Source organism: Sus scrofa, chromosome 6 (genome assembly GCF_054392235.1).
Source record: "Sus scrofa isolate SSC_HxYL_T2T_F1_AM1 chromosome 6, Sscrofa_HxYL_maternal_Yorkshire_Landrace_v2.0, whole genome shotgun sequence".
Taxonomy (NCBI): Eukaryota; Metazoa; Chordata; class Mammalia; order Artiodactyla; family Suidae; genus Sus; species Sus scrofa.
The window spans coordinates 89,223,277-89,247,536 of NC_139388.1; the positions used below are offsets into that span (position 1 = coordinate 89,223,277).

At 56.2% G+C, this 24,260-nt stretch overlaps 2 protein-coding genes across 25 annotated transcripts in view; one reads left to right on the forward strand and one right to left on the reverse strand.

Annotated features, from left to right (window-relative positions):
* AHDC1 (AT-hook DNA binding motif containing 1) overlaps positions 1-24,260 on the reverse strand; it is a 67,292-nt gene that overhangs the window by 34,251 nt on the left and 8,781 nt on the right. For 4 of the 22 annotated variants that reach the window (XM_084963504.1, XM_084963505.1, XM_084963502.1 and 1 more), the window contains exon 3: positions 11,071-11,199. The exons of 15 other annotated variants lie outside the window; for them this stretch is intronic. The gene's annotated coding sequence lies outside the window, so the exon portion shown is untranslated. Of the gene's footprint in view, positions 1-4,144; positions 4,569-11,070; positions 11,200-24,260 lie in introns of those variants that run through there. 3 more of the 22 variants (XR_014807358.1, XM_021095642.2, XM_084963509.1) reach the window with 1 other exon arrangement.
* On the forward strand, positions 2,560-14,244 carry LOC146402624 (uncharacterized). Of its 3 annotated transcripts, XR_014807370.1 has the most exons (3): positions 2,560-4,712; positions 5,415-7,465; positions 14,114-14,244. XR_014807370.1 is itself a non-coding variant. In XM_084963628.1 (2 exons), exons 1-2 carry the CDS (start codon positions 4,387-4,389, stop codon positions 5,454-5,456), a joined length of 381 nt encoding a protein of 126 aa, XP_084819754.1. In that variant the 5' UTR covers positions 2,560-4,386; the 3' UTR covers positions 5,457-9,005. The 3 variants fall into 3 exon arrangements, 1 of the variants encoding a protein (XP_084819754.1); XR_014807369.1 differs by lacking the exon at positions 14,114-14,244 and having other exon boundaries at positions 5,415-9,044; XM_084963628.1 differs by lacking the exon at positions 14,114-14,244 and having other exon boundaries at positions 5,402-9,005.

Genomic DNA, 24,260 nt, shown 5'->3' on the forward strand with positions numbered 1-24,260 from the left:
AATGAGGCATCATGCACCCCAATCTCAGGAGCCCCTGGTCTGAAGGGAGAAACACAACCCTGCCCTGGGGAGTCTGATGGGGGAGGCCAGGCACAGAGGCTGGGACAAAGAGCTGAGAGCAGAGCAGAGCATGGAGCCGCGCAGAAGTGGGAGGAAGCCAGGGCAGGAGCAGAACAAGCCAGGTGGGGTCAGATCGGGCAGGCTTCCCAGAGGCCCCTCGGCCCACACCCCTCCCCCCAGGCTCTGGAATCTCGGGGGTCAGGGCTGAGGGACAGCCCCGCCCCCTGCTCCCCTCGGGCTCAGGAATTCCACCAGCCAAGGGTGGGGGTGGGGGGGGGCTGCTTCGGCCTCCGTCCAAGTTGGCTCCCACTGGACCGGGAACTGCAGCTCCTCCTCGGCCCCCCACCCCCAACCCACCCCTGGGCTGGCCCCCCGGCCCCCCCTTCCCCCTCCCTGGCTGGCACGGTGTGTGCCAGGCGCTGGCAGAAAACAAACCCGCCGGGGTGGGTTTGCAGGGAGCGGGGTAACCTTGACACAGTTGCGGCAGTCGCTAATGGCAGACACACACTCCGCCTGTTCTGGGGGGACTGTTGCCGTTGCTAGGAAACCGGCAGCCGCGTGAATGGAAATGGGTCAGTAAACCTGGGGAGAGATAGTGTGACACTCGAACCACTGCAGCTGCTCCAGCCCACACCGAAATCCCTCCTCTTCAATATTTATCACTCCCCGCCTGGGCCCTCAGCTCCTGCCAGGCCCTGCACCAGCCTGGCCCTCGGGCCCCCCCAAGGCTTGCCAGGGGAAGGGGGAGAAAAGAGATGGTGGGGGTTGCTTATCCGCTTCTTGGGGGGGGGGCAGGCGGGATGGAACTGGTTCTGGAGGAGATTGAACAGGAAACGGAGTCTAATCCCGTGGCGGGGAAGGGGTTAAAAGGTCAATTCACGCCTGTTCCTGATTTAGGCACCGTGGTAAAATTACTGCCAGTGTGAGCGGGTTGCGACTGCATGCTTGCCTACCTGCGGAGGGTCTGATTAAGACAGGAGACCTCTCTCCCAGTGTGTGGGACATGGAGGGGGAAGAGGGACCCCAAACAAGGCCAGGATTCCCTCACAGCCTGATCGCACCCTCCGTTACAGCGTGGCAATTCCCTCAGTATAGCCCAAGGCTTCCTAAGAGCCAGAAAGGATGCCCCTGGTACAGTCTCATGGCACCCCAAATGGACAAAAGCTGCCCATTGCCTTACACTGTCGTCCTGTACAGACCTTCCCCCAAACAGCCAGACACTTGCTGTTCAGGAAACCTTGACAACACCCCCGACACAGATACCCCCACAACAGAATGTGACAACTGCAATTCAGAACAGTGCACTTCAGCTCAGCACCTGTAAACAAGCCGACCACCCAGGCACAGGCAAAACTGTGTCGGACTGTGTTGAATCTTCTCTCACTTCCCAGTAAGGCTGGAGCCTCCCCAAACAGCCTGCGCTAGCCCAAAGCCTGGCTCTTGGGTTCATCCATGTCTTTTTTTTTTCTCCCTCCCATTGTCAGCCTCCTTGTCTTGCACACAACCCAGTAAACTGCCCCTGTGATTGTTCTTCTGGACACACCACCTCGCAAGCAAGCTGCCTCATGCACCGCGCCCCCCATTCCCTGGAGGCCTACTGGTCACTGACACACACATTCCCTTCCCCTAGAAGCAAGCACAGTCTCACAGCCCCGCCTGCCACAAGCCCTTGTTCTTAGGCACAGGCTTCTCTACTGACAACAGGGACCCTGGGAATCAACAGCACCACTTGGGTGATATGCCCCCTCCACCCACCAGAATCTTAGCCAGTATCCCTGGAGGGTGTGTCTTGGGAAGGGAGGCGCTCCAGCTTTCTGGAGGGGGGCGGTGATACCTCGGCAGGAATCTCCCAGCTGACTCGGTTCTGTGTGCTCCTATCTCCTAGGATACATCAGTCAACACAAGCTCCAAGCCTGTCAGAGCTGGAAGGTGCCTTAGGGAGTCACTAATCTAGCCTTCTCCATGAAGCAGGAGGAAACCGAGGCCCAGAGAGGGGAATCGGCCTGCCCAAAGTCACACAGCCCAGTTGCTGCTTCAGCCCTTTTCTCTTCTACAGTCCCTCATTGAGACCCCCCTCTATGATAACTGGGGGGGGGTGGGGGGTGGCATGGAGTACAGTCAGCCCAGGAAGTTTCCCTGAAGCAGAGGGAAATGGAACAGGATGAGCTCGGAGAAGGGTCTGTAGACCTAGAGAGTTTATGAGAACTGCCCCATTCAGAGACATGGGCACCTGGCAGCCCTGGAATCTGGGCCACATAAATTTGCTCAAGTTTGTACTTTGCCAAAATGATCTGGTGTTCACCCCTACCCCACTTCCTATCCCAGGGCCCCAGAGAGCTGCCGCTCCAAACCAAAGGTAAAGGGAGGTGGCTCTGTTCCCTATACCTGGCTTTGAAGGTACCTTCTAGGGAATCTCTGCCTTTTATTATTTAAATAGATCTCTGCCAGGGAGCCTCTGGAATGCTGCAAGAAAGGTTTTTTGCAAGGCAGTTTTTCTTTCTTTTCTTTTCTTTTCTTTTTTTTTTTTTTTGGTCTTTTTAGAGCCACACCCACACCCTGGAAGTTCCCAGACAAGGGGTCGAATTGGAACTGCAGCTGCCGGCCTAAGCCACAGCCACAGCCACAGCCATGCAGGATCCGAACCCCGTCTGCGACCTACACCTCATCTTGCAGCAATGCTGGATCCTTCCCACTGAGCGAGGCCAGGGATCAAACCCGTGTCCTCACGGATACTAGTCGGGTTCATCACCACTGAGCCACAGCGGGACCTCGGGTAGTTTTATTTCAACTCCATTTTGCGAAAAAGCAAAATGAGGCTCACAGAAGTGGTGTAGTCTGATCAAGTTCACACAGACAACAAATGGAACCTTAAGTTCCTTCCAGTACACTAGGAAGGCCCGTCCAACAGGAAGCGGGGAGAACTGGGGGTGGGGGTTGAGGGATAGGAGGAGAGGGAAGGGTGGGAGTTGACACAGGCCCAGGCCCAACCTCCTGGGCTGAGGAAGCATTTGAATTTGAATCTGGGTATCTGGGTTCCGCCCCCACCCACTCTAGCAGAGGTGGAGTGAGAGGTCAGCCTGGAGATGGGAGGGAGGGGAAAGGAGAATTCCACCAGCTTCTCAGCCCGCCTGGGCCATATCCCAGGGAGCTGGGCCAGGGGCTGCCCCAACTTCCCCAGCACAGAGTTCTCTCTGCCAGCCCTCGCTCCCACCTCCTCTCCTACCCCCACCCGACCAGCTGGAAGAGCGCTGTGAGGAGACCATGACCCCGCCCTGGGCCTCAGTTTCTCCATCTGTACTAAGAGCTAGCCTAGCAGGATGGACTTCAAAGGCCCTACCAGCTTTAGCAGTGTGGTGACCAGTCCTAGTTCTCAATTCCCCAGTACAAATGTATAAATCGCTCCCCCAGACTGGAGCTGGCAGAGAACAACATTAAATATATGTCTAATGAATAAAAGAACACCCAACGCAACCAGCGTCTTCCCATCCTTCCCAGCCCAACTGACAGGGTGCACCGCTCACCTTGGGAAGCCAAATTTCTCAGGGTTGTTGGAGGGGAAAGAGGTTCAAACACTTTGAAGGCTATGAATGGGGCCGTCTGACACACAGGCGCTCTTTATTTCCAGTCCTTACCATATGCAGACACTATGGTACTTGCTTTAAATGTCATACAACTTTAAATCCCGCAGCAAGGCTGTGGCCTACCTACTATTATCTAGTTTTTCAAATAAGCAAGGGGGCTAAGGAGTGGAGGGACTTGCTCAAGGTCACACAGCCAGTGAGGGGGCAGCGAAGGTACTGAACTATAACCAGCCCCACTGTTTCACATGGTGAGGGTTTGCCGGGTTGGGGCAGGACAAGAAGCGGAACAGGGACCATTGGCAAAGGGAGAGGGGATCCACCCCAGGAGGGGGAGGTGCCTGCTGAGTTGCCAAACGGTTCATCAGTTTGCAGAGCACCAAATGGTCCTGGAACTTGCAAAGCGGTGGGAAAGCATCCCTTCCCCTCCCCCACAAAGAGCAGGGTAGACCTCTTTCCCTCCCGCAAGCCACAGTGCCAAGAGTGAGCCCTAAGCGGTCACTTACCTACTCCCCTGGATCTCAGGGCTCCTGTAAAAGGAAGCCCCTCCCTCCTGGGAGCCCTTTTCTGGACGTCGGAACCTGCAAGGTGCAGAGCCGCCCCCAAGGAAAGCTGCCGCCGCCACCGCCGTCGAGAAAACTGTCCAGGATTTTGCGGGCACATCCGACCCCCACCCGACGGCAGCTGCGGGGGATGGGGGGCGGGGGTCGGAGGTTGTGGGGAGATAACTGCCTCACCTCCCTCCTAGATGCCCTTAGGCGCCTCTTGCTGGAGCAAGAGGCTCTGGTCCGCAGGCCCCGCGGTTCTCGGGCCTGAACGGTCCGCCTCTAAGTTTTCCCGCCGCCGCCTCTCGGGCTACCTGGCAGGCCTGCGCAGCCCCCTGATCCCAGCCACCCCCGCCCCCCTCCCAGATGAGGCCGCGGAGCTTCTGACTCCTGGAGGAGGTGACGGGCCGAGAGGGAAACCAGGCGGCTGGGGGAGGGGCGCTGCCTGCACCTGGCCCCTCTCCGCCGCCCCGGCCGGGAGGGGCGGGACTGGACCCCCGCCAGACCCGAAAAACGCGGCGGGGGAGGGGTGTGCCGTCCCCAGCGGGCGCAGTCTCGGGGAGGGTCGAGAGATCTCTCCCACCACCCCCACGGCGGGGGCGCCCCCTAGGGTCGGGCTGCAAGGCGCCCCTTCCCGAGCCGCGCGCTCAGCCCGCTCCCCCGGCCGGCCGCGCTCTCCAGCTGCAGGAAATTCCAGAAGCTCTCCATCATCCCGGCGCAGCGCGCAGCCCGGGCTGCCAAGGCTCCCCGAAGGAGAGCCACATGCCGGCCGGCCGCGCGGCCCGCCCTCGCCGCCCCCCCTTCCAACCCGGCCAGGCAGCCACGTCGGGCCGGGCGGGGGCCCGGCCGGCCGCCCCTTCCCGCGCCCCGGGCCCGGCGGAATGCGTGGCAGCCCCGGCCGGGGGCTATTTTGAGCGGGAGGGGAGCGGCCCAGCCTCGGTGTTTTTGGCTTTTTCCTGGCCCCCGGCCCGCCAGCCCGGGCCCTCGGCTGCCCGCGGAGTGGGGGGGGGGTCACGTGGCGGGGAGAAGGGGAGGGCCGCCGCGATCCGGCTGGGGCTCAGGCCCGGGCCCAGGCCCGGGAGGCGCCCGGCGGCGGTCCGGACCTGCGCTCTCGGCTGAGGCTGAGGCCGAGCCCGAGCGGCGGGATTATTAATAGCGCGCCTGGCTCTGGCAGCGGCTCCAGGGCGCCCGCTACCTGCACACCCCTCCTCCCGCGAGCGTCGGCGGCCAGGGCACTCCCTCCCCAGCGGCGGACTCAGGCCTCACTGGATAGCGCCGCTGGGCACCGGTGGCCAATCACTGGCCTCGATTTCTTTACCTGTAAACTGGGGATGAGCTACCTGGCTTTACATGGTGGGTACCAAATAAAAGTTTTGCTTGCTGTGTGCCTCTCCTTGGCCAAAACGCCTTCCCTTTTTCTGGGGGGGGGGGGCTCAGTTTTTCCTTTATAAAATGAGGAGGTGCAAGAGAACTCTTAACAGAGCAAGAATCCCTTATATCTGAATAAAGCGTTTTCACTTAAAACCCATTTGAACTTCAGGACTACCCAAAGGCAAGAGCCAACACTGGGCACTTGTCCTGCATGATTAGCACGCACTAACTCACTTGATTATAAAGTTCCCATAAAGTAGGTAATGTCCCTTTTTGGCTGATGAGGAAATAGGCCCAGGAAAGGTTAAGTGACTGGCCAAAAGTCACACAGCGGCAGAGGCCAGAGTCAGATAAACTGTGGCTCCAGAGTCAACAATGTAGTCAACTGAACTACACTGCCCTGAGACAAACGGGACAAACACTACCCCCTTTTTATAGAAGAGGAAACTGAGGCTCAAAGTGATTTTGCCCAAAGCTGTCCTTGGCCAGTTAGTGGCAGGGCTGAGCATCCAACATAGATCTTCCAGCTCTTAGTTCAAATGCCCCACTGCAGCCCTCTGAATCTGTTCACCTCCCGCCCTGGAGCAGCTAGTGGGGCCCCCAGGATGGTGCACAAAGCTGGGGATCACCCTCTGCTCCCAAAGGTCAGACCCAGACTCCTGGGCCCCCAGGGTTCACTAATTCATCAAATTCTAGACCTAGTTCAGCCTCAGAGAAATGGGGGTGAGGCCACCTAGGGTGAGGGGAGGGGAGATGGCATGCAGGGGTAACAGCCTGGGACAGGGCCTGGAGTTGCTTCCTGCCCCCCTCCACCCCCTAGCAAGGAAGCACAAAGGTTGGCAGCGCCCCCCCACTCCGCCCCGGAAACCTGGCAGTTTATTTCTGTCTCTGGGCCCCCTGTTTCCACAGGGGCAGTCCAGGAAGGCTGGCAGCAGCTGGCTTGGAGGGGTGGAGCTCCTGCTCCCTCAAGGGTCCAGCTGCTACCCTGCCCCACCCCCACCTGCCAGGCCAGACCAGACTCCAGAGTCAGAGGTGACATTGAGATGAGGGAGGGAGGAGCTGGAGGCCACTTGGTCAGGACTCCGAGGGAGGGACCTGATTACCAGAGATTAGATGCTCTCCCAGGATGAGCCAGTCTATACCCAGTTCAAGTCTGCTAAGAATACAACCTCTGGTGTGCCCACCTCTGTTTATTCCAGATCATTCTGGCTCACGTCTCCTCTGGACCCTGGTCCCAAAGAAAAGCCTGCTTCTGAACTGCCCAATGCTGGTAGACTATGCCACCCAGTATGGTAGAAACTAGCTTCTGGGCACTGGGAATGTGGTTGGTTGGAATTGGGATGTGCTGTAAGTATGAAATATATACCAGATTTTGAAATCTAAAAATGAAAAAAAATGTAAAATATCTCAATGATTTTTATAATGATTATATATGTTGAAATGATAATGTTTTGGCTATATGGAGTTACATAACATATATTAAACTTAATCACTTATTTCTTTTTACTTTGTTTAATGTAGCTACTAGAAAACTTAGATGACATAGGTGGCTCCTATTAGATGTCTATTGGATGGGTGCTGTTCTAGATCATATGGTGTTCTGGCTTTGGGCCAAGACTCTGCCTGCTCTAGATCAATATCTATGTGGCTTTAGCTCACCTACTTCCCCATACCCAGACCACAGCCTTATGGGTCTAAATCTCACCACCCCACACCACCCCTCCCAGCTCAGGCAGAGATTATAATTTAGTCTGCTTTAAACCACTGTCCAGTGCATTTCTTGATCACCAATTCCCAATATCTAGATCCCAGCAAATGTGCAGCTCCAGATCACCTTCCATGTTAACCAGCCTGACAACCCCAGTCTTGTTTGCTTAGATCACTGTCTAGTAATATTTAAGATCTAGAGGAGTTCCCGTCGTGGCTCAGTGGTTAATGAATCCGACTAGGAACCATGAGGTTGCAGGTTCTATCCCTGGCTTCGCTTAGTGGGTTAGGGATCCGGCGTTGCCATGAGCTGTGGTGTAGGTTGCAGACGCGGCTTGGATCCTGTGTTGCTGTGGCTCTGGCGTAGGCCGGTGGCTACAGCTCCAATTGGACCCCTAGCCTGGGAAGCTCCATATGCCGTGGGAGGGGCCCAAGAAATGGCAAAAAGACAAAAAAAAAAAAAAGATCTAGACGTCTGTAGGAAGACTAAAGTTCTAGATCAGGGGTTGGCAAACTATGTCCTGAGGGCCAAATCTAGTCTGTTGTCTGTTTTCATAATTCAAGTTTGACTGGAACATAGCCATGCTCATTCATTTTACGCATTGTCTATGACTTTTTTCAAGGTACAGTGGTGGAGGTGAGGATTCATGACAGAGACCCAATGGTGTACAATGCCTAAAACTTTTACTATTGGACCACTTACAGAAAGTTTCCAACCGCTATTCTAGATGACAAACAAGTCCCACCCACCATAAATCCAGATTCCAGCCTGAGGCTATGGCCTGGTCTAATCCAGATCACCTCCTCCTGGATGGTACTGCCCATCAGGATCTAAACCAGAACCTAACAAGCACCCCATGCTCTTTGCCTTCCAGGTTTCACTCTGCTCTCAGGAGATGGGCCCCAGTACTCTTCTCTGGGATGGAAAGGGTGTCCCTACTTCCAAACTCCCCTGGAGAGATAAAGGCCCAGTGGCGCTTCTCAGTGGCCTTGGGAAGGGAGAAGGAGGGCAGATACCAGAGACAACACTGGAGGCTGAGTCGAAGAGTCAGGGGTAAGCTCTTCTTGCCAAGGGGGTAGAACACCATCAAGCCAAAAAGACAGAGTAGCCCCACCCCTTCCCAGCAGGCTCCAGAGCAGGTCGCTAAGATGGGGGTCATGGGGACAGACAACCACCCCCTGGAAGCCAGACAAAAGGCCTCCAGATGAAATGTTCACCTCCAAACACCTCCAAAAGCCTATCACCTCAGGACTGAGCTGGCACCGCTATCCCTCTTTCCCACGGGTTACCTCCAGCTCTGCTGCTCCTTGGCTTTCTTTGAAAACCTTCCTACATCTGCCCTCCTGCCTGCCACTTCTCCTTTCCCCATCCTAGAATCCCAGCCTTCACGTCAGCAGTCAAGATCTAAGCTCAGGAGCCGACAAACCCAGGTTCAATTCCGACTCTGACTTTGGGCAAGTCACTTCAACGCTCTAGGCTTCCTCAGTGTCCTCATCTGTTAACAGAATAATAACAGTACCTACCTCATAGGGTTGTTGAGCGACTTAACAAGATTATGATGTACAGCACTTTGCTCAGCACCTGGCTCATAATAAGCATGGGACGCTAGCTGCTAATTTGACTATTACTGATGATCTAGCGTGGGTCCATGGATGGACTTTGACAAGTCCATAAACCTCAGTTTTAACCAAAATGTGTTTCAGTATTTTTTTGAAGAGAAGACCCATCATCTTCTCAAAATAGATCCTTAGCCCAAAGGGTTAAAAAAAAAAAAAAAAAAAAGAGAAGCCAATCCGAAGGGGAAACAGGCACAGAGGGGAAAGGGTGGGCCCAGAAAATGCGAGGCAGGAATTCCCTGACGGCCTAGTGGTTAAGGATCTGGCATTGTCACTGCTGTAGCATGGGTTCAATCCCTGGCCCGGAAACTTCTGTATGCCGCCAGCGCAGCCAAAAAAAGAGAAGAAAAGAAAATGTGAGGCAGACCTAAGGCTGTAGTCTCCTGGGCCCCACTCTTTCCACTAGTCCAAGCTGTCTCTCTGATCTGACCTCATCATTTCTTGCCTGCTCAACTATGACAGCCCCCCAGAGGGCTCCCCACTTCCAAATGCCTCTACTGAATCTGCTCCACCTAGTGCCAGATTCATCATTCTCATGACACCGTGTCCCTGCTCCAAAAACTTTAATAGCTCCCTACTGCTGACGACAACATCAAGGCCGAGGTCTTCAGCCTGATATTCAAGAGCCTTCACAGGCAGCTCTGGCCCCCGCCAGCCTCCTCACTGTACCCTCTCGTCTGGTCAGTGGAGCTGACTTCTTCCTCCCCTCCCCTCCCCTCCGCGTGGTCTCCACACCACCCACACACTCACTCAGTGCCGGACAGATTCTGCCCCTTTGCTCAATCACACAGTGTCTTGTGCCCAGCCTACTGCCCCCGCTCTGCCCTCAGGGTTGCCCCAGGGTCCAGCCACTTCGAACTCCCTCTGATCAGGCCACATGGAGGTATGCTGACCACAGCTCTGGCTCCAGGAAGTAGGGCCTCTGCCCCTGCTCTCCAGCTTAGCTCCATCCTCAGACACTGACCCACCTTAGCCACAGCCTATATCCTCTTCCATGAACCTCCCTCGCCGCCGTCTCTCCTCTGGACTTTCAGGAACACACTCCTCTTGTCACAGGGAGTCACGGGGAGTCAGCTGGGGTAGTCTGTCCTCAGGGTCATGACCCCAGGGTTAGATTCTTCTTTTTGAGCCTCAATATCCCCATCTATAAAATGGGGACAGCAACACCTACACCGCAGTGTTCTATTGAAGGATAAATGCCTTATAAACTATAAAACCTACTACTCAAACCTGTTATACAAATAATGCTATAATAAAGCTAAACAAGGGAGTTCCTGTCGTGGCTCAGCAGTTAACGAACTAGCATCCATGAGGTAGCAGGTTCCACCCCTGGCCTTGCTCAGTGCGTTAAGGATCCGGAGCTGTGGTGTAGGTTGCAGACACGGCTCAGATCCCATGTTGCTGTGGCTGTGGTGGAGGCTGGCAGCTACAGCTCCGATTCGCCCTCTAGCCTAGGAACCTCCATACGCCGTGGGTGCGGCCCTCAAAGAGACAAAAAGACAAAAAGAAATAAATAAATAAAGCTAAACAATAATTCTATCCAATAGCCCCCATTTATAAGTTTACTTAAAATTATAACCGCCCCGCAACCTTGGTGATCCCCAAGCCCTTTCCACGTTTCACTTTTCTCTCTGGCACTTATCAGTATCTAACAAACCACATCTTTTCCTGATTTTTATGTTAACTGTTTCACCCTCTAAATGTAAGTTCCTTGAGGGCAGAGGTTTTTATCTACTTTGTTTTCTGCTGTGTTCCCTAAAAAAGTGCCTGACACCAAGCGTGCACTTGGCAGTTGAGGGCTGAATGAATGAACCAAGGGCTTATACCTTGGCTGGCACTGTGCTGAGCGCTCCCCACAGATCGCCTCATCTTAGGGAAGAGGTGCTTCCACTGCTTCTCATTTTGAACATGACATGTCAAGCGACTTGCCCTGATCACCTGGTAGGAAGCAGGCTGCCTGAATGTGACTCCTGAACCTGCCCTCTTGATCACTAAGCTCTATTTCCAGTTCAGATGGGAGGTTATTTCTATTTCTACATTAGCTAGGCCTCTTGAATCTGTCACCCTGCCTATCTCCTGGGGGCTGTCACTCCCCTTACACCCCTGAGGCCATCAGCCCTCCCAACCCCCATTCTGACCTCTCTCAGCCATTTCCTCCCCCTTCTCAGCTCTAAGCCGTGCTGCTCACTCACCTCAGGGCCTTCGCTGATGCTGTGCCCTCTGCGTGGAACGCACGGGCTCCCCAACTCTTTCAACTTTGCCTGTTTCTCGAGACGCACCTCTTCTGGGAAGCCTCGCTCCCTTCCCTGAGCTCGCACTTGCTGTGAGAAAAACCCAGTGGGGGAACACAGGCTGACTTGGGTCCATCCCTCTTTTTTTTTAATGTGTTTTTGGGGGCTACCCCCACAGCATGCAGAAGTTCCCAGGCCAGGGATGAGTCGGCACCACAGCAGTGATCATGCCGGATCTTTAACTCGCTGTGCCATCAGGAAACTCCAATCCACGCCCTCTTTGGTTACTGAATTTGGAGGCTTTGCCCACCTCTGTCCCTCTCCTGGCCAGGTCTCTCCCTCCTTCCTCTGCTGGACCACCGCCCCTACCCCACCCCATCTCTTAATCAGGTTTACAGCCTTGTGATCAAGAGCCTGGCTTGTGAGTCTCTCAAACCCCAGCTCCACCACCTACTAGCTGCGTTTCATGTCACTATGCCTGTCAGCCTGTCTCCTACCTGCAAAGGGCGGGTAACATACTGCCTCACGAGCTAGTGTGAGCACTCAGTACCGGCCTGAGAGCAGGATGTCATCCATCCCCGTTCAGGCAAAGACCCCTAAAAGCCTCAGCCTCCTCTCCTCCTCCTCCCTGAACAGTTCCTCTCCTCCCAGAATATGACTGATGATGATAATAAGACTGCTAACATGTATTGACTGTTTATTTTCTGCAGCAAGTAGAAATATGTCTGGTACCCAGGAGGTGCTCAATATTGCTAACTGAATAAATGAATTAACCGGTTTGATCCTCACGATGTGGAAAGGGGGCACTATTATTATATCCATTTTATAGACAAGGAAATCAAGGCCCAGAAAAGGTAAGTGACTTGTCATGGTTGGGATTTTCTTTTTTAATTTTTTTGGTCTTTTTAGGGCCGCACCTGTGGCATATGGAAGTTTCCAGGCTAGGGGTCCAATCGGAGCTGCAGCTGCCGGCCTACGCCACAGCCACAGCAATGCAGATCCGAGCTGTGTCTGTGACCTACACTACAGCTCACGGCAATGCCAGATCATCAACCCACAGAGTGAGGCCAGGGATGGAACCCACATCCTCATGGATACTAGTCGGCTTCATTACTGTTGCACCACAACGGGAATTCCCACAGTTGGGATTTAAACCCAAGCAGTCTGACTCCAAAGCTGAGACCCTCACTGCCCTCCTCGTCCTCACTATTACTACTGCCATCCTGATCTACGCCAATGCCAACCCCAGGGGCAAGTCCCTTTCTTTCTCCAGATGTTGGACCTTAACATCTGGATGGATGCTCACTGAGCCCCTGCTCTATAGCTTAAACTCTCTCTTTTTTAAAGCCTTATTCCTTCTTTTTCTTTCCTCTTTTTTTTTCTTTTTTGGTCACCCCACAGCATGTGGAGTTCCCAGGCCAGTCGTCAGATCGGAGCCACCATTGTGACCTATACTGCAGCTGTGGCAACACTGGATCCTTAATCCTCTGTGCCTGTACCAGGCTGGGATCGAACCTGCATCCCAGCACTCCAGAGACACCGCTGATCCCACTGCGCCAGAGTGGGAACTCCGAGCTCAAACTCTTGACATTTTATCTCATTTGAGCCTCACAAAATCCTATGGAGTCAGTGCCACCAGCATTTCCCTGTGACAGAGGAAATGGAGGCTGAGAGAGGAGTCAAAGAACTAAGGCCACGCAGGATTGCAAGCCCAGACTCTTCCGACTGCATCGTGTTTTGTGCTGCTTCTCTCCCACCGTCTGCGGCACTGCTGGTAATTGTTCACACGCACCTGCCTTGTTTTTCTGGTCGGTCATACAGCAAGCTCTCTGAGGGCAGTCTGAGGCCAACACTTTCATCAGTGCAGCCGTGTCCCCCACCCCCTGTCGTGGCCACATGGGCCGTGCTCCACAGAGGCTTCCTAAGTGCCAATCTGTGCCTCTCCGCCAGACACACCCTGACACTCTGCCAGCTTCCCCACAAAGCAGGCCTTGATCTGTGGGCTCCGTCTGCCCTATTGGACTTGGGTTTGGCCAGGGCAGGATGGGATCTCCCCTTCAACCTAGACCAGAGGCTCCCCAAAGATGCCAAATCTCCTGGGAATTTGGGCTCCCATCTTCCACTGACAATATCAAGGGGGCAGCATAGTATGGTGCGGCTCAGAACAAGGACTCCGGCTCCCAAGTTTCCAAGTTCAAAGGCTGCTCTACCAGGTACTGGCTGAGGGACCTTGGACAAAAGTAACTTAACCTTTCTAGGCCTCGGTTTTGTGATATGTAAGATAAAGATGATGATAATAATAGGGCTATGATGATGGTGATGATGAAATGAGTATCTATTTATACAGTTACAAGAGTATTAGAGACATGGTAAATGCTATGTGTTTGTTAAAAAAATAAAAGTAGCGTTCCACCTAGCCACGGCGGGGTCCTCCTGGTGAGGTACAGTGCAAGTGACAAAGCCACCCCAATTCCGGACAACGGAAGTCACCAAGGGAAATGGCAACAGGTGGCAGAGACCTCACACCTTGGAAGGCCCTTGTGGCGGGGACCAGTTCCACTCCTCTCCCCATGTCCTTGAGAACCAGAGGACCCCATTTCCTGGTCCACATCAGTCTTTTGACCTAATCCCCCTCCTCTAATCCCCAAGCCACGTCCCCTCCCTGCCTTCCAACTGTTAACTCTTCATGTAGCCAGACAGATGACAGCCAGAATCCAGGCCCGGCTTTTTTTTTTTTTTTTTTTTTTTTTGTCTTTTTTGCTATTTCTTTGGGCCGCTCCCGCGGCATATGGAGGTTCCTAGGCTAGGGGTCGAATCAGAGCTGTAGCCACCGGCCTGCGCCAGAGCCACAGCAACTCGGGATCCGAGCCGCGTCTGCAACCTACACCACAGCTCACGGCAACGCCGGACCGTTAACCCACTGAGCAAGGGCAGGGACCGAACCCGCAACCTCATGGTTCCTAGTCGGATTCGTTAACCACTGTGCCACGACGGGAACTCCCAGGCCCGGCTTTTTTAAGTTGCTGTGCATCCTTGGACAAGTGACTTAACCTCTCGGAACTTGACTTCCTCCTCTCTGAGAGCGGGGCGGATAACCCTCCCTTGGAAGTCTGTCCTAGAGGTTTAATCACACCCACGGATGTGTCCTCAGGTGCTTGGATGTGCTAGTGTCCCATTGGCCCGACCACATGGACATGTGCTGTTTGGGCACTGAGGTGGGGATCGGAGCTGCCATTTAACACTGACGCCTACTTGATACGTTTCCCCAACAGCCTGAAGCACTGCTTAGGTTGCCAGCCAAGCTCCCTGTCCTTTAATTCATCACCTATGACATTAAAACCGTTACTTAGGGGCACAGGCAGGGGCTTCGTGTCAGCCTCTCTTCACCAGGTTGCTGCATCTGAGGCCCCAAGGCAGACCTGGCGGAGAGGAGGAAGCAGGAGGGACCACAGGTGTGGGGGGGGAAGCGACGGGAAGAACGCCCCTTAGGAGGAGAGCCAAGGAGAGTGGGGAAGGCCCTGGGTTGAAAGGGGCAAAGGGGGAGAGGGTCATGCCCCAAGGCCCTCCCGTCCCCCCACGGCTACCTGGCAAACACCTGGCCTGGCCCTCTGAAAAGACAGAGGAGCCGCCGCAGCAAGCTACATAGATGATTACCCGCCGTTAATTAATTAAAATAAACAGCGAATTAAATACAGCAAAATTAAAATAGCACAGGAAATTAATTCTCTACCAGCCCCACCTCACAGGTGAGATGCTTAAAGAGCCCCTTGCAGCCAGGATCCTGGGTGACTGGGGGGTCACCAGAATCTTCCTTAGACCCCCAACTCCCTGTAACACGTAAATATCAACGAATCCGGCTACCCACGGCCCGTTTACGTAGCTCCCTGAGATTGGCCTTCTGGCTCCTTAGCCCAGGGGACTCTAAGCCCTGGGCACATTCCTGTGTGCCCTGCTCCTTTGTCAGTGGACAGAAAGGGTCCTGATACCCTCTGGGCCAGGGACTGGGCACTGCGCCCTCCTGGGCGCATGGCCCACATCTGCCACCACACGGGTAGGACAGGAGGGAAGAGGGACACTGGCCTTCTCGTCTGGCTTCCCAGGGGCCTGGAGTCAGATCCTGGCCAAGACCCCTCCCTTCCATGCTGAGCTCCTGGCCCCTCGTGTGGAGCCTGAAACCTGCCTCTGGGGAACCCCTCATTTTGCTCCTTTCTTTGGCCGAGAATGCTCAGGAAGGATGCACGGCTGAGGCCCAAAAGCCCAGGCCACGAGATGCCCAACAGAGTTGGCAAGGCCAACGGCAGGACACGATACCAGAATTCCCTCCTAAACAAGACTAGTCACCTCGTCACTCAGATGGGGAAACTGAGACCAAGGAGGCCAAGGCATTTGTTGGTGGCCACCCAGAGGCTTCCTGCCAGAGCCTGGAGCACAATTTCTTTTTCTTTTTCTTTTTTTTTTTGTCTTTTTGCCATTTCTTGGGCCACTCCCACGGCATATGGAGCTTCCCAGGCTAGGGGTCGAATCGGAGCTGTAGCCACCAGCCTACGCCAGAGCCACAGCAACGCGGGATCCAAGCTGTATCTTCGACCTACACCACAGCTCACGGCAACGCCGGATCGTTAACCCACTGAGCAAGGGCAGGGACCGAACCCGCAACCTCATGGTTCCTAGTCGGATTCATTAATCACTGCGCCACGACGGGAACTCCTGGAGCACAATTTCTAATGAACATAATCCACCAAAACGTGGGATTTCTAGAGTGCAGCTCAGCCCCATGCTGACCCCCCTCAGCCTGGCCACAGAGGTCTTGCCTCCACAATCCCATCCCAAGCCCCTCCTTCCTATGTCCCTCAGAGCAGCTGGGTTAGACACCTTGCCCTTGGGCTGATGTTCACGTGGCTCCTTCCTTTTTTTTTTTTTAGCGGCATATGGAGGTTCCAAGGCCAAGGGTTGAATTGGAGCTGCAGCTGCCGGCCTACACCACAGCCACAGCCACACCAGATCCGAGCCGAGTCTGCAATCTACATACATGACAGCTCACAGCAACACTGGATCCTTAACCCACTGAGCGAGGCCAGGGATCGAACCTTCGACTTCATGGATGCTAGTCAGATTCACTTCTGCTGAGCCAAAATGGGAACTCCCTTTTTTTTTTTTTTCATGTGGCTCCTTCTCCACCTCTGCCCGCCCAAGTCTGACCAGCCTCTTCAGGGTCCGGCTCAATACCAGCTCCTCTGTGTGCCACCCAGAATCCTCACGCTCCTTTCAGTTTCCAGGGTGCTTTGCCTCCACCCCTGCCACGTGGCCCACTGTTGTCCAAGCAAGCTGGGGTTTTGGTGTGTGAGCTTCTCAAAGCTGCAGAGCCCGCACAGTACCCCACACTCAGTAGGTGCTCAGTAAACTTCCTCTTCAGCCAATGTCCCGCCTCGTCGCACCGATAACTGACAGTAATGACTCTCATTTATTGAGCATGTACTATAAGCTCTGGCTCCTGGACTGTCCTGCCCTCACATGATGGACCTGGGTCATAGAAGGTGTCACCCAGAGCTGAAGTCACAGCTCTGGAACTGTGGTCCTTGCTCCTAAACAGATCTCTCCTTCCTGCTCACCTCTTCTAGGTCAGAACACCATCATGCCCCCACCCTGTCCTGTCACTAAAGACTTTTCATGATTCCTTGTGGCTCATGAGACAAAATCCAGCCCTCTGAACATGGCATCCACACTTTGTAACATCTGGCTTTCTGCTCTCTTTGCAGCTTCTCCTCTAGTCTCTGAACATCACCTCAGTTCCCGGCATACCATACTGTGATTCACTTCTAGGCTTTGCACGGGCTGTTCCCTTGGCCGAGAACACCCTTCCCATATTTTTCCTCCTGTGACTGTCTACACATCTCTCAACATCCAAGATCAAGGGTTACCTTACAATCTAGTCAGACAAGATCAGCCACAAAGAAACCGGTCACAAAATGGAGAGCTCTATGAGGGAAGGACCTGTGTCACTGACGTAGCCCCAATGCTTAACCCATCATCAGTGCTCAATCAACATTTGTTGAATGACTAAATGAACACTCCGTACTTTACTGCTGACTAGACAGAGACATGACAAAAGAATACAGGGCCGCAGTGTGCAGGGCTGGAGGTGAAAGGGAAGAGACTGAGGCCAGGAAGGCCAAGGACCTGATGAGAACAGTGACAAGTACTTCGGGGCTGTGCTGCAGCACAGCCACACTCTTGGCAGAGGGAGTGTTTGTGAGAGACAGAGGAAGGAAAGTGATGGTGTGAGGGAGGCTCTGAGAGTGTGTGTGTGCGCGCGCGCGCACGCATGTGAGAAAGCGGGGAGGATGTGCGTGGGGGAGGGTATGTGTGCGCGGCATCTGTGAACTCGGCGGTGAGAGCACTGGCGAGGAAGCGTGGAAGGAGCGCACGGCTGTGGCTCGTGGGGCCTGTGTGAGAAGGCGAGGGCGCGTGCCACGCAGGCTGCGGGGGTGCAGAGCGAGCAAGGCTGTGTGTGTCTGTGCTCGAGGTCGTGCGTGTCTCTGGTGGGGAGTGACTGAGAACAACAACCAGAAGGGGACACCTGGGGGGTGGGTCTGAGGGAGAAACTCTTAAGTGTGTGGGCATGGGGGGGGTCATGAGCATGTGCAGGAGGAGATGGTGTGCCCGTGAGTGTGTCCCACACGGAGAGCCAGGGAAGAGATGTCTGGGCTCTGCTGGGGGTGTGGCTGCCATGGCCTCGGCCGCGGACCCGGTGCCAGAGGTGGGGGCTGGCCCCAGGCCCAGGGTGGGGGGCGCTGACTGAGCAGAAGATTCCTCCAAGTTCTCCCTGGAGCCACAGGCGCCAGATTACCATGTCCCCAGGCAGGGAGGTCGAGAAGGAGGCCCAGATGTGTGTGCCTTACATCTGTCCACAGCAAAACCTCTGGGCATTTATTTGTCTTTGTCTGTGTCCGGGTGTGCACGCCTGTGCTTGTGTGCGCGCTGCCGGCTGTGTGTCTGTGCCTGTCTTTGTCTCTGTATGTATCTGGGCCTTTGTCTCAGTGTGTGTGGCTGTTGGTCTAGGCCTGCCCACATGACTGTGTCTGGGGTGGTGTGTGTCTAGGTGTATCTGTGGGGAGGGGGTGCTCTGCATCCTTGATCTGCGCATGTCTAGGTAGGGCCACGGGCATCCCCCTGGATGGCCCATTTGTATCTCTGGGTCTGTGTGGCCTTAGTGGGAGTGAGAGAATGTTGTGCGTTTGAGGCTGTGGGTCTAGATCTTGGTGTATCTAAGTGTGAATGTGCGCTTGTGTACCTGTATGGGATGCTGTAGTAAGGAAATGCTTATGTGTGCCTGTGGGGTTTGCATTTGTGAGACCAAGGATATATGTGTGTCTCTGTGCCTGTGTGTGTGTGTGCATGTGTGTTGGGTGTGAGAGTGTAGGGGTTTGTCACAGACTGGTGAGCAAGTTAATCTCAGACTCCGTGACACGTGGAATAAAATCACGCTCCCATAATGGGATCATTCGTCTTCCTGTCCAAGGAGAGAACCAACTCTTCACCCTCCGCCCTGGGGGAGCCAGTGGGGCCAGGGCCAGGCCTAGGCCCCCATCCAGGCCCCCTTCTGGCCTCAGCACCCACCCCCACCTCTCCTCTGCCACACCAGGCCCATTCTGCCTCCAGAGTGCCCTGGTGCCCACTGCAGGCTGGGCTAAGCTCCAGGACATGTGACCGAGGCTTAGAGGCCTGTCCTGGGCCCCCCAGCCCCACCCACTGCTGAGGAGGGCCCTGCCCCAGATGCGAGGGGGGTGCAGGAAGGAATCTTTGGGCCCCTCCTCCTCCCGGAGGGGAGGGATGAGCTGCAGGCCCGGCCGGGATTTTCCATCTCTCAGCAACAAGATTCCTGGTGAGCAGGCTGCGGGGCTTGGCAGGGCGCCTGCCGGAGACCCGCCCTCACCCGCCAGGACGCCTGGGTCTCCAGGGCCAGGCAGCAGCGGGTTCCCTGGGGAGCTAGGAGGGTCCCAGAACTCAGGCTCCAGCTGCCTGGGACTATAGAAAAGCCAGACCCTTCCAGGCTCCTACCCCCCAACCAAAGATGGCTCCTTGGCCCCCCAGGGCAAACCGCCACCTTCCTTCTGGCCTCTCCCCAGCCTCAGCCTTTGCTTCCAAAAGCCATCGCAGACAGCCGCCCAGCTCCACCCGCTCCCTGCCTGAACCTCAGCACATGCCCAGCCTGGGTTCAAGATCTCACCTCTGGGTCTGAGGGCTCCCAAGGCCAGAGCTGTGCCTCTTATCTCAGAATGGGGCTTCTGAGGACAGCACCACGTGTCCCACAGCTGTGAAATCCCTCTTGGTCTCAGCACTCCTTCCTGCCTGAGCAGTCAGGCACCAGGAGAGAATTTCAAAGCTAAGGCCAGGGAAACTGAGGCAGTGAAGCTCTCTGCCCTACCTACCATTATGAATCAGAGGCCAAATCCAAACGTCTGGACACACAAGTTCTTAATTCTGCCCGACAGAGTGGCTGCAACTTGTACTTCCTTCCCCATAGGGGGTGCAATTCCAGGAGCAGGAGCATCAGTGGGTGGGAGAGGGGAATGGGTAAGTGGACTCCCTCAAACCCCAGCCTTGGATGTGCAGCTGGAGAGCAGGTTTGGTAAGAGATTAAGGTCAAGGAGAAGAGAACTGAGATGCTCCAAGATTTATGAGCTTAATTCTTCTCCCTTAAATTCCCCTCCAAGCCCCCCCAGCCCTAGTCTGGTCCCTCCAGGGTCAGGCTGTGGCCCTGGGCCAATGTCAAGGCCCTAATCCATCCATCAGCTGTTGCCAGGGAAAGTTTCTACCCCAACAGATCTCCAAAGGAGGGGGGTCAACAGACACTAGGGGCCTAGATTGATGGGGAAGGGGCAAGGCCCTACGGAGGCATTCAACAGCCTCCCCGGCCCCCGCCCCCGCCCCCTCCCAGGAGGTAGGGGCTTGCAACCACCAGGAAAGAAGCCAGGCTGGTGGGTGGAGCCCAAGAAGAGGTGACCTCCCAGCCCTGGCACCACACCTAGCCCCACCCTTCCAACAGGCCAGGAGACCTGGGATCCCACGGGGCCTTACAGCGCCCAGGGCATGTGACCTTGGGCAGTGGCTGCTCCTCTCCAGGCCTCAGCCTCCCCACCTCACAATGGAGGCAGTGGTTCAGACATCCCAGATACCCCCCCCTTTCAGCTATGCGCCCTCAGCGCTAAGCCCTGTCCTCTCTCCAGTGCAAAGGTGTCACCTAAAGTCTGGACCAGATGGAGTGAGGCCTCGGCAGTTACCTGGAGGAGTCCCTGAAGCCACCCAAGTCAGAGCTGAAGAGCCTATGGTGATTACCCCTCTACCACGCATCCATTTTCCCGAAGAGTGAAACTGAGACCCTGAGAGGGCTGGGTCTGCACCAAGGCCTGAGTTTTACTGGTAGGTGGTGAAGAGCACAGGCTCTGGAGACAGTAAGACCTGGATTAAAATACCACTTGCAGCGGAAACTTACTATGTGAATTCCCTTGTCTTCTCGGCCTCAGATTTCTCATCTGTAAAATGGGCAACAGTGCCTCCCTCCTACACTGTTGAATCGAAATGAAAAAATGCATGTAAAGGGCTGGGCCAGTGCAGCCAGCGCTCTGGCAATGGTAGCCAGCCTGACCGTGGGCAGTATTAACACAAAGCCAAGTGACCGGGGTGGGGGAAGGGGAGGAAGGGTCCCGACCTGGCTCATCCTCCAGCCCAGGAGGGCCAGCCAAATTCCTGGAAGCCCCCCAGCTGTCTCCCCGATTCGTTAAAGGCCTCTCATTAGTGAGCCCGGGCACCTGCCCCTCCACACGTAACAAGCCTCATTAGTATCTTAGCCCCAAGCTCTGGGCCCAGAGTCTGTGCATGTGCACATGCATGAGGGTGGGGGGCTGCAACAGGCCACCAGCCAGGAGACAGCATCCTCGCCAACCACACCCCCTGCCTGTCATCAGCAGGGCCCGTCACCACCCAGCTTGTCACCTGCCTGCCTCGCACCCGCACCACCTGTCACCCACCCAGCTCGTCACCCACCCAGCCCATCACCTGCACCACCTGTCACCCACCCAGCCTGTCACCGGAGCTGTGTGACAGGCATCTGGGTGGGGGACAGGCGATGGGGAGGAGAAGACCACAGGGGTGTGGAGCTGGGGGCCCCAGAGACCCTGTAGGACCCCCACTTCAGCTCAGCATCCTGCAGCATTGCCATGGCAACCTCTCAGCCGCAACCACTTTCCCAAACATCCCCCGCGCCCCCCCAGGCCCTGCTCTTAGCTGAGCTGAGGCTGAGAAGAGCCTTGAGTGACAGCAGAGTGGGGCAGGAAGGAGGTGCTCATCAGCTCGCTGGCCTTGGCCATCCCACCCTCTCCGGACTCGGTTGCTCCATCTGCAAAATGGAGGGGCTGGAATGCGGAGGCCCCTGGAGAGCAGGCCACCCCTTCCCAGCCCAGATTTGCTGAGCCAGCGGCCGGTTAACCTGGGAAGGCTGGGGGTGGGGGGTACAAAAGGACCAGGGGTTCTGGATTCTTCCACACTCCTTTGCCCCTGGCCCAGCTCAGAGAGGCTGGGGCTCCGGCCCAAGCTCACACAGCCAAAGAAGAGGAGCAGGCTGGAAGGGAGAGGGGCTCTGCCACAGGACTGCCAGCTGCAGATGCCACACTGGGTGACCCAAGGTGACCGGGGGCTGAGTTGGCCCCCACCTCCAAGCTGCATTATTTATAAAAACCAGAGCTGAGAGCTGGGCGACAGCTGCGGCGCTGCCCCTCCAGGGGGCACATGCCACAGTGGAATGGTGGTGCCACCTCAGGGGAGCCCGCCGGGGTCCCGATTGCCTCCACAGCTGGCTGGGGCCGGAGCTGAGGTGGGAACGGGGCTGCAGCCCTCCCTCCCCTCCCGGCCCCCTCTCCCCTCACTCCTCCAGGCAGGCGGCAGCGGCGATAGGATTACTTCTGCATGACTGCCCGCTCCACAGGGTTCCCGAGACCCTCCTGCCTGCAGCAATCTTTAAAATTCCTCCAGCCCAGCCTCGCTCCCTTTCTCCCCACAGTGACTGCTCCAGCTTCTACCGCAGTGTGCCCGCGGCTGCTGGAGCAGGCTGGGGCCCGGGGCCCTGGCAACACGGGGAAAGGCGGACCCATCCTCGGGTGTAGCCCAGTGTCCCTCAGAACCCTCCAAGGGATGGGTCCTGGCCCATCCCCTCTGCCCCTGGTGCTGGTCCAGCCCCACAGAGCACGGCCCCAGCTGGGGTCAGGCTTGCCAGCAGCGCCAAGGCGGATGGGCGCATACGTGCAAACACACCTGGTGCAGCTTGGCGCGCGCTCTGCCCACGTCCTCTGCTGCCAAAACCTGAAGGCTCCCACCTCTGCTCCAACCGCCCCTCCCCTCCCTCCCCAGTCCTTGCTACCCCTGGGGTGGGCAGACAGCTGGGCCAGGCCAGTGCCTGTGGCTCCCCAGAGCACAAGAGGCAGGCAGGAGATCGATCCACTGAATTTTTTAAGGCTCTAATGGAGCCTGCATCCCAAGACCTGGGGCCTGGGACACAGGCAGTGTCTCAGCAACCCGTCCCTCATCATTGCAGTTGCTTCCTCTTTCAGGCCTCGGGGGTCAGGGGGACCTTTCTATGAGCCTTCCTCCAGCAAGAGAAGGGGCACGGGGGGGGGGGCCTGGGAAAGAGATGGGATTGGGGGGCTGTGAGCAATACCCAGAGGCCCCCCCAGTCTCCCCAGCCCTAATGCAGGCAGAAGCCGCTCAGCCTCTAAATCACTCCCCTCATGCTGCCCTCTGAGGCGGATTCTGTGCATCTGTAATTAGGGGGTGGAACAGATGGTGGAGATTCCGTTTAAAATCATGCATCTAGTAAAGTAACCTTCACTGTCGGAACTGACTCCCAGGGAGACCAAGCCCCAAGCCCGGATGGTGGGGGGGGAGCATGTCAAGCCAGCACCTTCCTCATCTTTCTCCCTGAAGCCCCAGGTCCAATGTCCCCCTCAGGTGAGCTGAGGAGGAAGAGGAGGAGGAGGAGGAGGATCTGGCAAGCCCCTGAGAAAGCTCAGGCTGGGGGTAAATCCCCCTGCCCAGCCCCCTCCCCAGATGCGCCAGAGCCAGGGCAGGGCTGGGCACTCAGAGTTCTTGGCTGAGAGACCAGGATGACCAGGTGCCAAGAGCCCCCAAAGAGGCCCCAAACCCCCAAAGCCCAGGCCAGGGTGCCCAGAGCACAGGGTCTTGGGTGGGGCAGCTTTGAACCAGATGTACAGCCTCACTGTCCAGGAATGAAAGGCCTGGGGCAAAGTGGGGGGAGACGCCTCCCCAGGCAGAGGAGGCGCTGGGAAGTGGGGGAGGACCGGGCAGCAGAGAGAGCAAGCACACAAGAGCCAGCCAGTGTTGTGTGCGAGGCCGAGGGTGTTGGGGGAGAAGAAGGTGGGGTGGGGGAGCGCTGTGGGGGGCGGGTGTGCTGGAATGTGTGACAGTGGGAGGGAGGGCTGCAGAGAGGGTGGGGGTGCGGGGCAGAGCTGCTCTGCGGGGTGAATGGGCGCAGGATTGTGATGGAGCTGGGGCTGTGTGTGTCCTTGTCTGAGTGTGGGACCCATGTTTAGAGAGGTGTGGGGGCAGCCCCTGGGCCCAGAGATGGCTGAGGGCAGTCCTGGAGTCCTCAGCCATTGTGGGGAATGCACAGAGGGCTGCCTGTTTAAGGAGGTGTTGGGATCTGGGGGGAGCGGCGGGGGGGGGGAGTGTGTGTGTGTGTGTGTGTGTGCACACGCTTGCACACATGTGCACGCCTAGGAAGGTATGAAAAGCTGGGGGGACATTGTTCAGAGATAAACTAGAACTGAAGCTACATCTGTGTGTTTGAGGTGATGGTGTGGCTACAGGGGGTGTTCTCATGGGAGCGGGTGTTGAAGCTGTGTGTGTGTGGGGGAGTTGTGAGTTTGACAAGGTGTAGGGGGCTGTATCAGTGTTCGGGAGGTGTGGGGCTGCAGCTGGGGGAAATTCTGGGGCTGCAGGGAGCCTGGATGTGTCTGGTTAGGTGTTGGGGCTCCTGGAGTCTGAGTGCGCAGGAGGTATTACGGGCTGTAGCAGGGTCCCGGGTGTATGTGGGGAAGTGTTGGGGTCAGAGAAGGAGCTAGTATATTTGAGGATGTGGC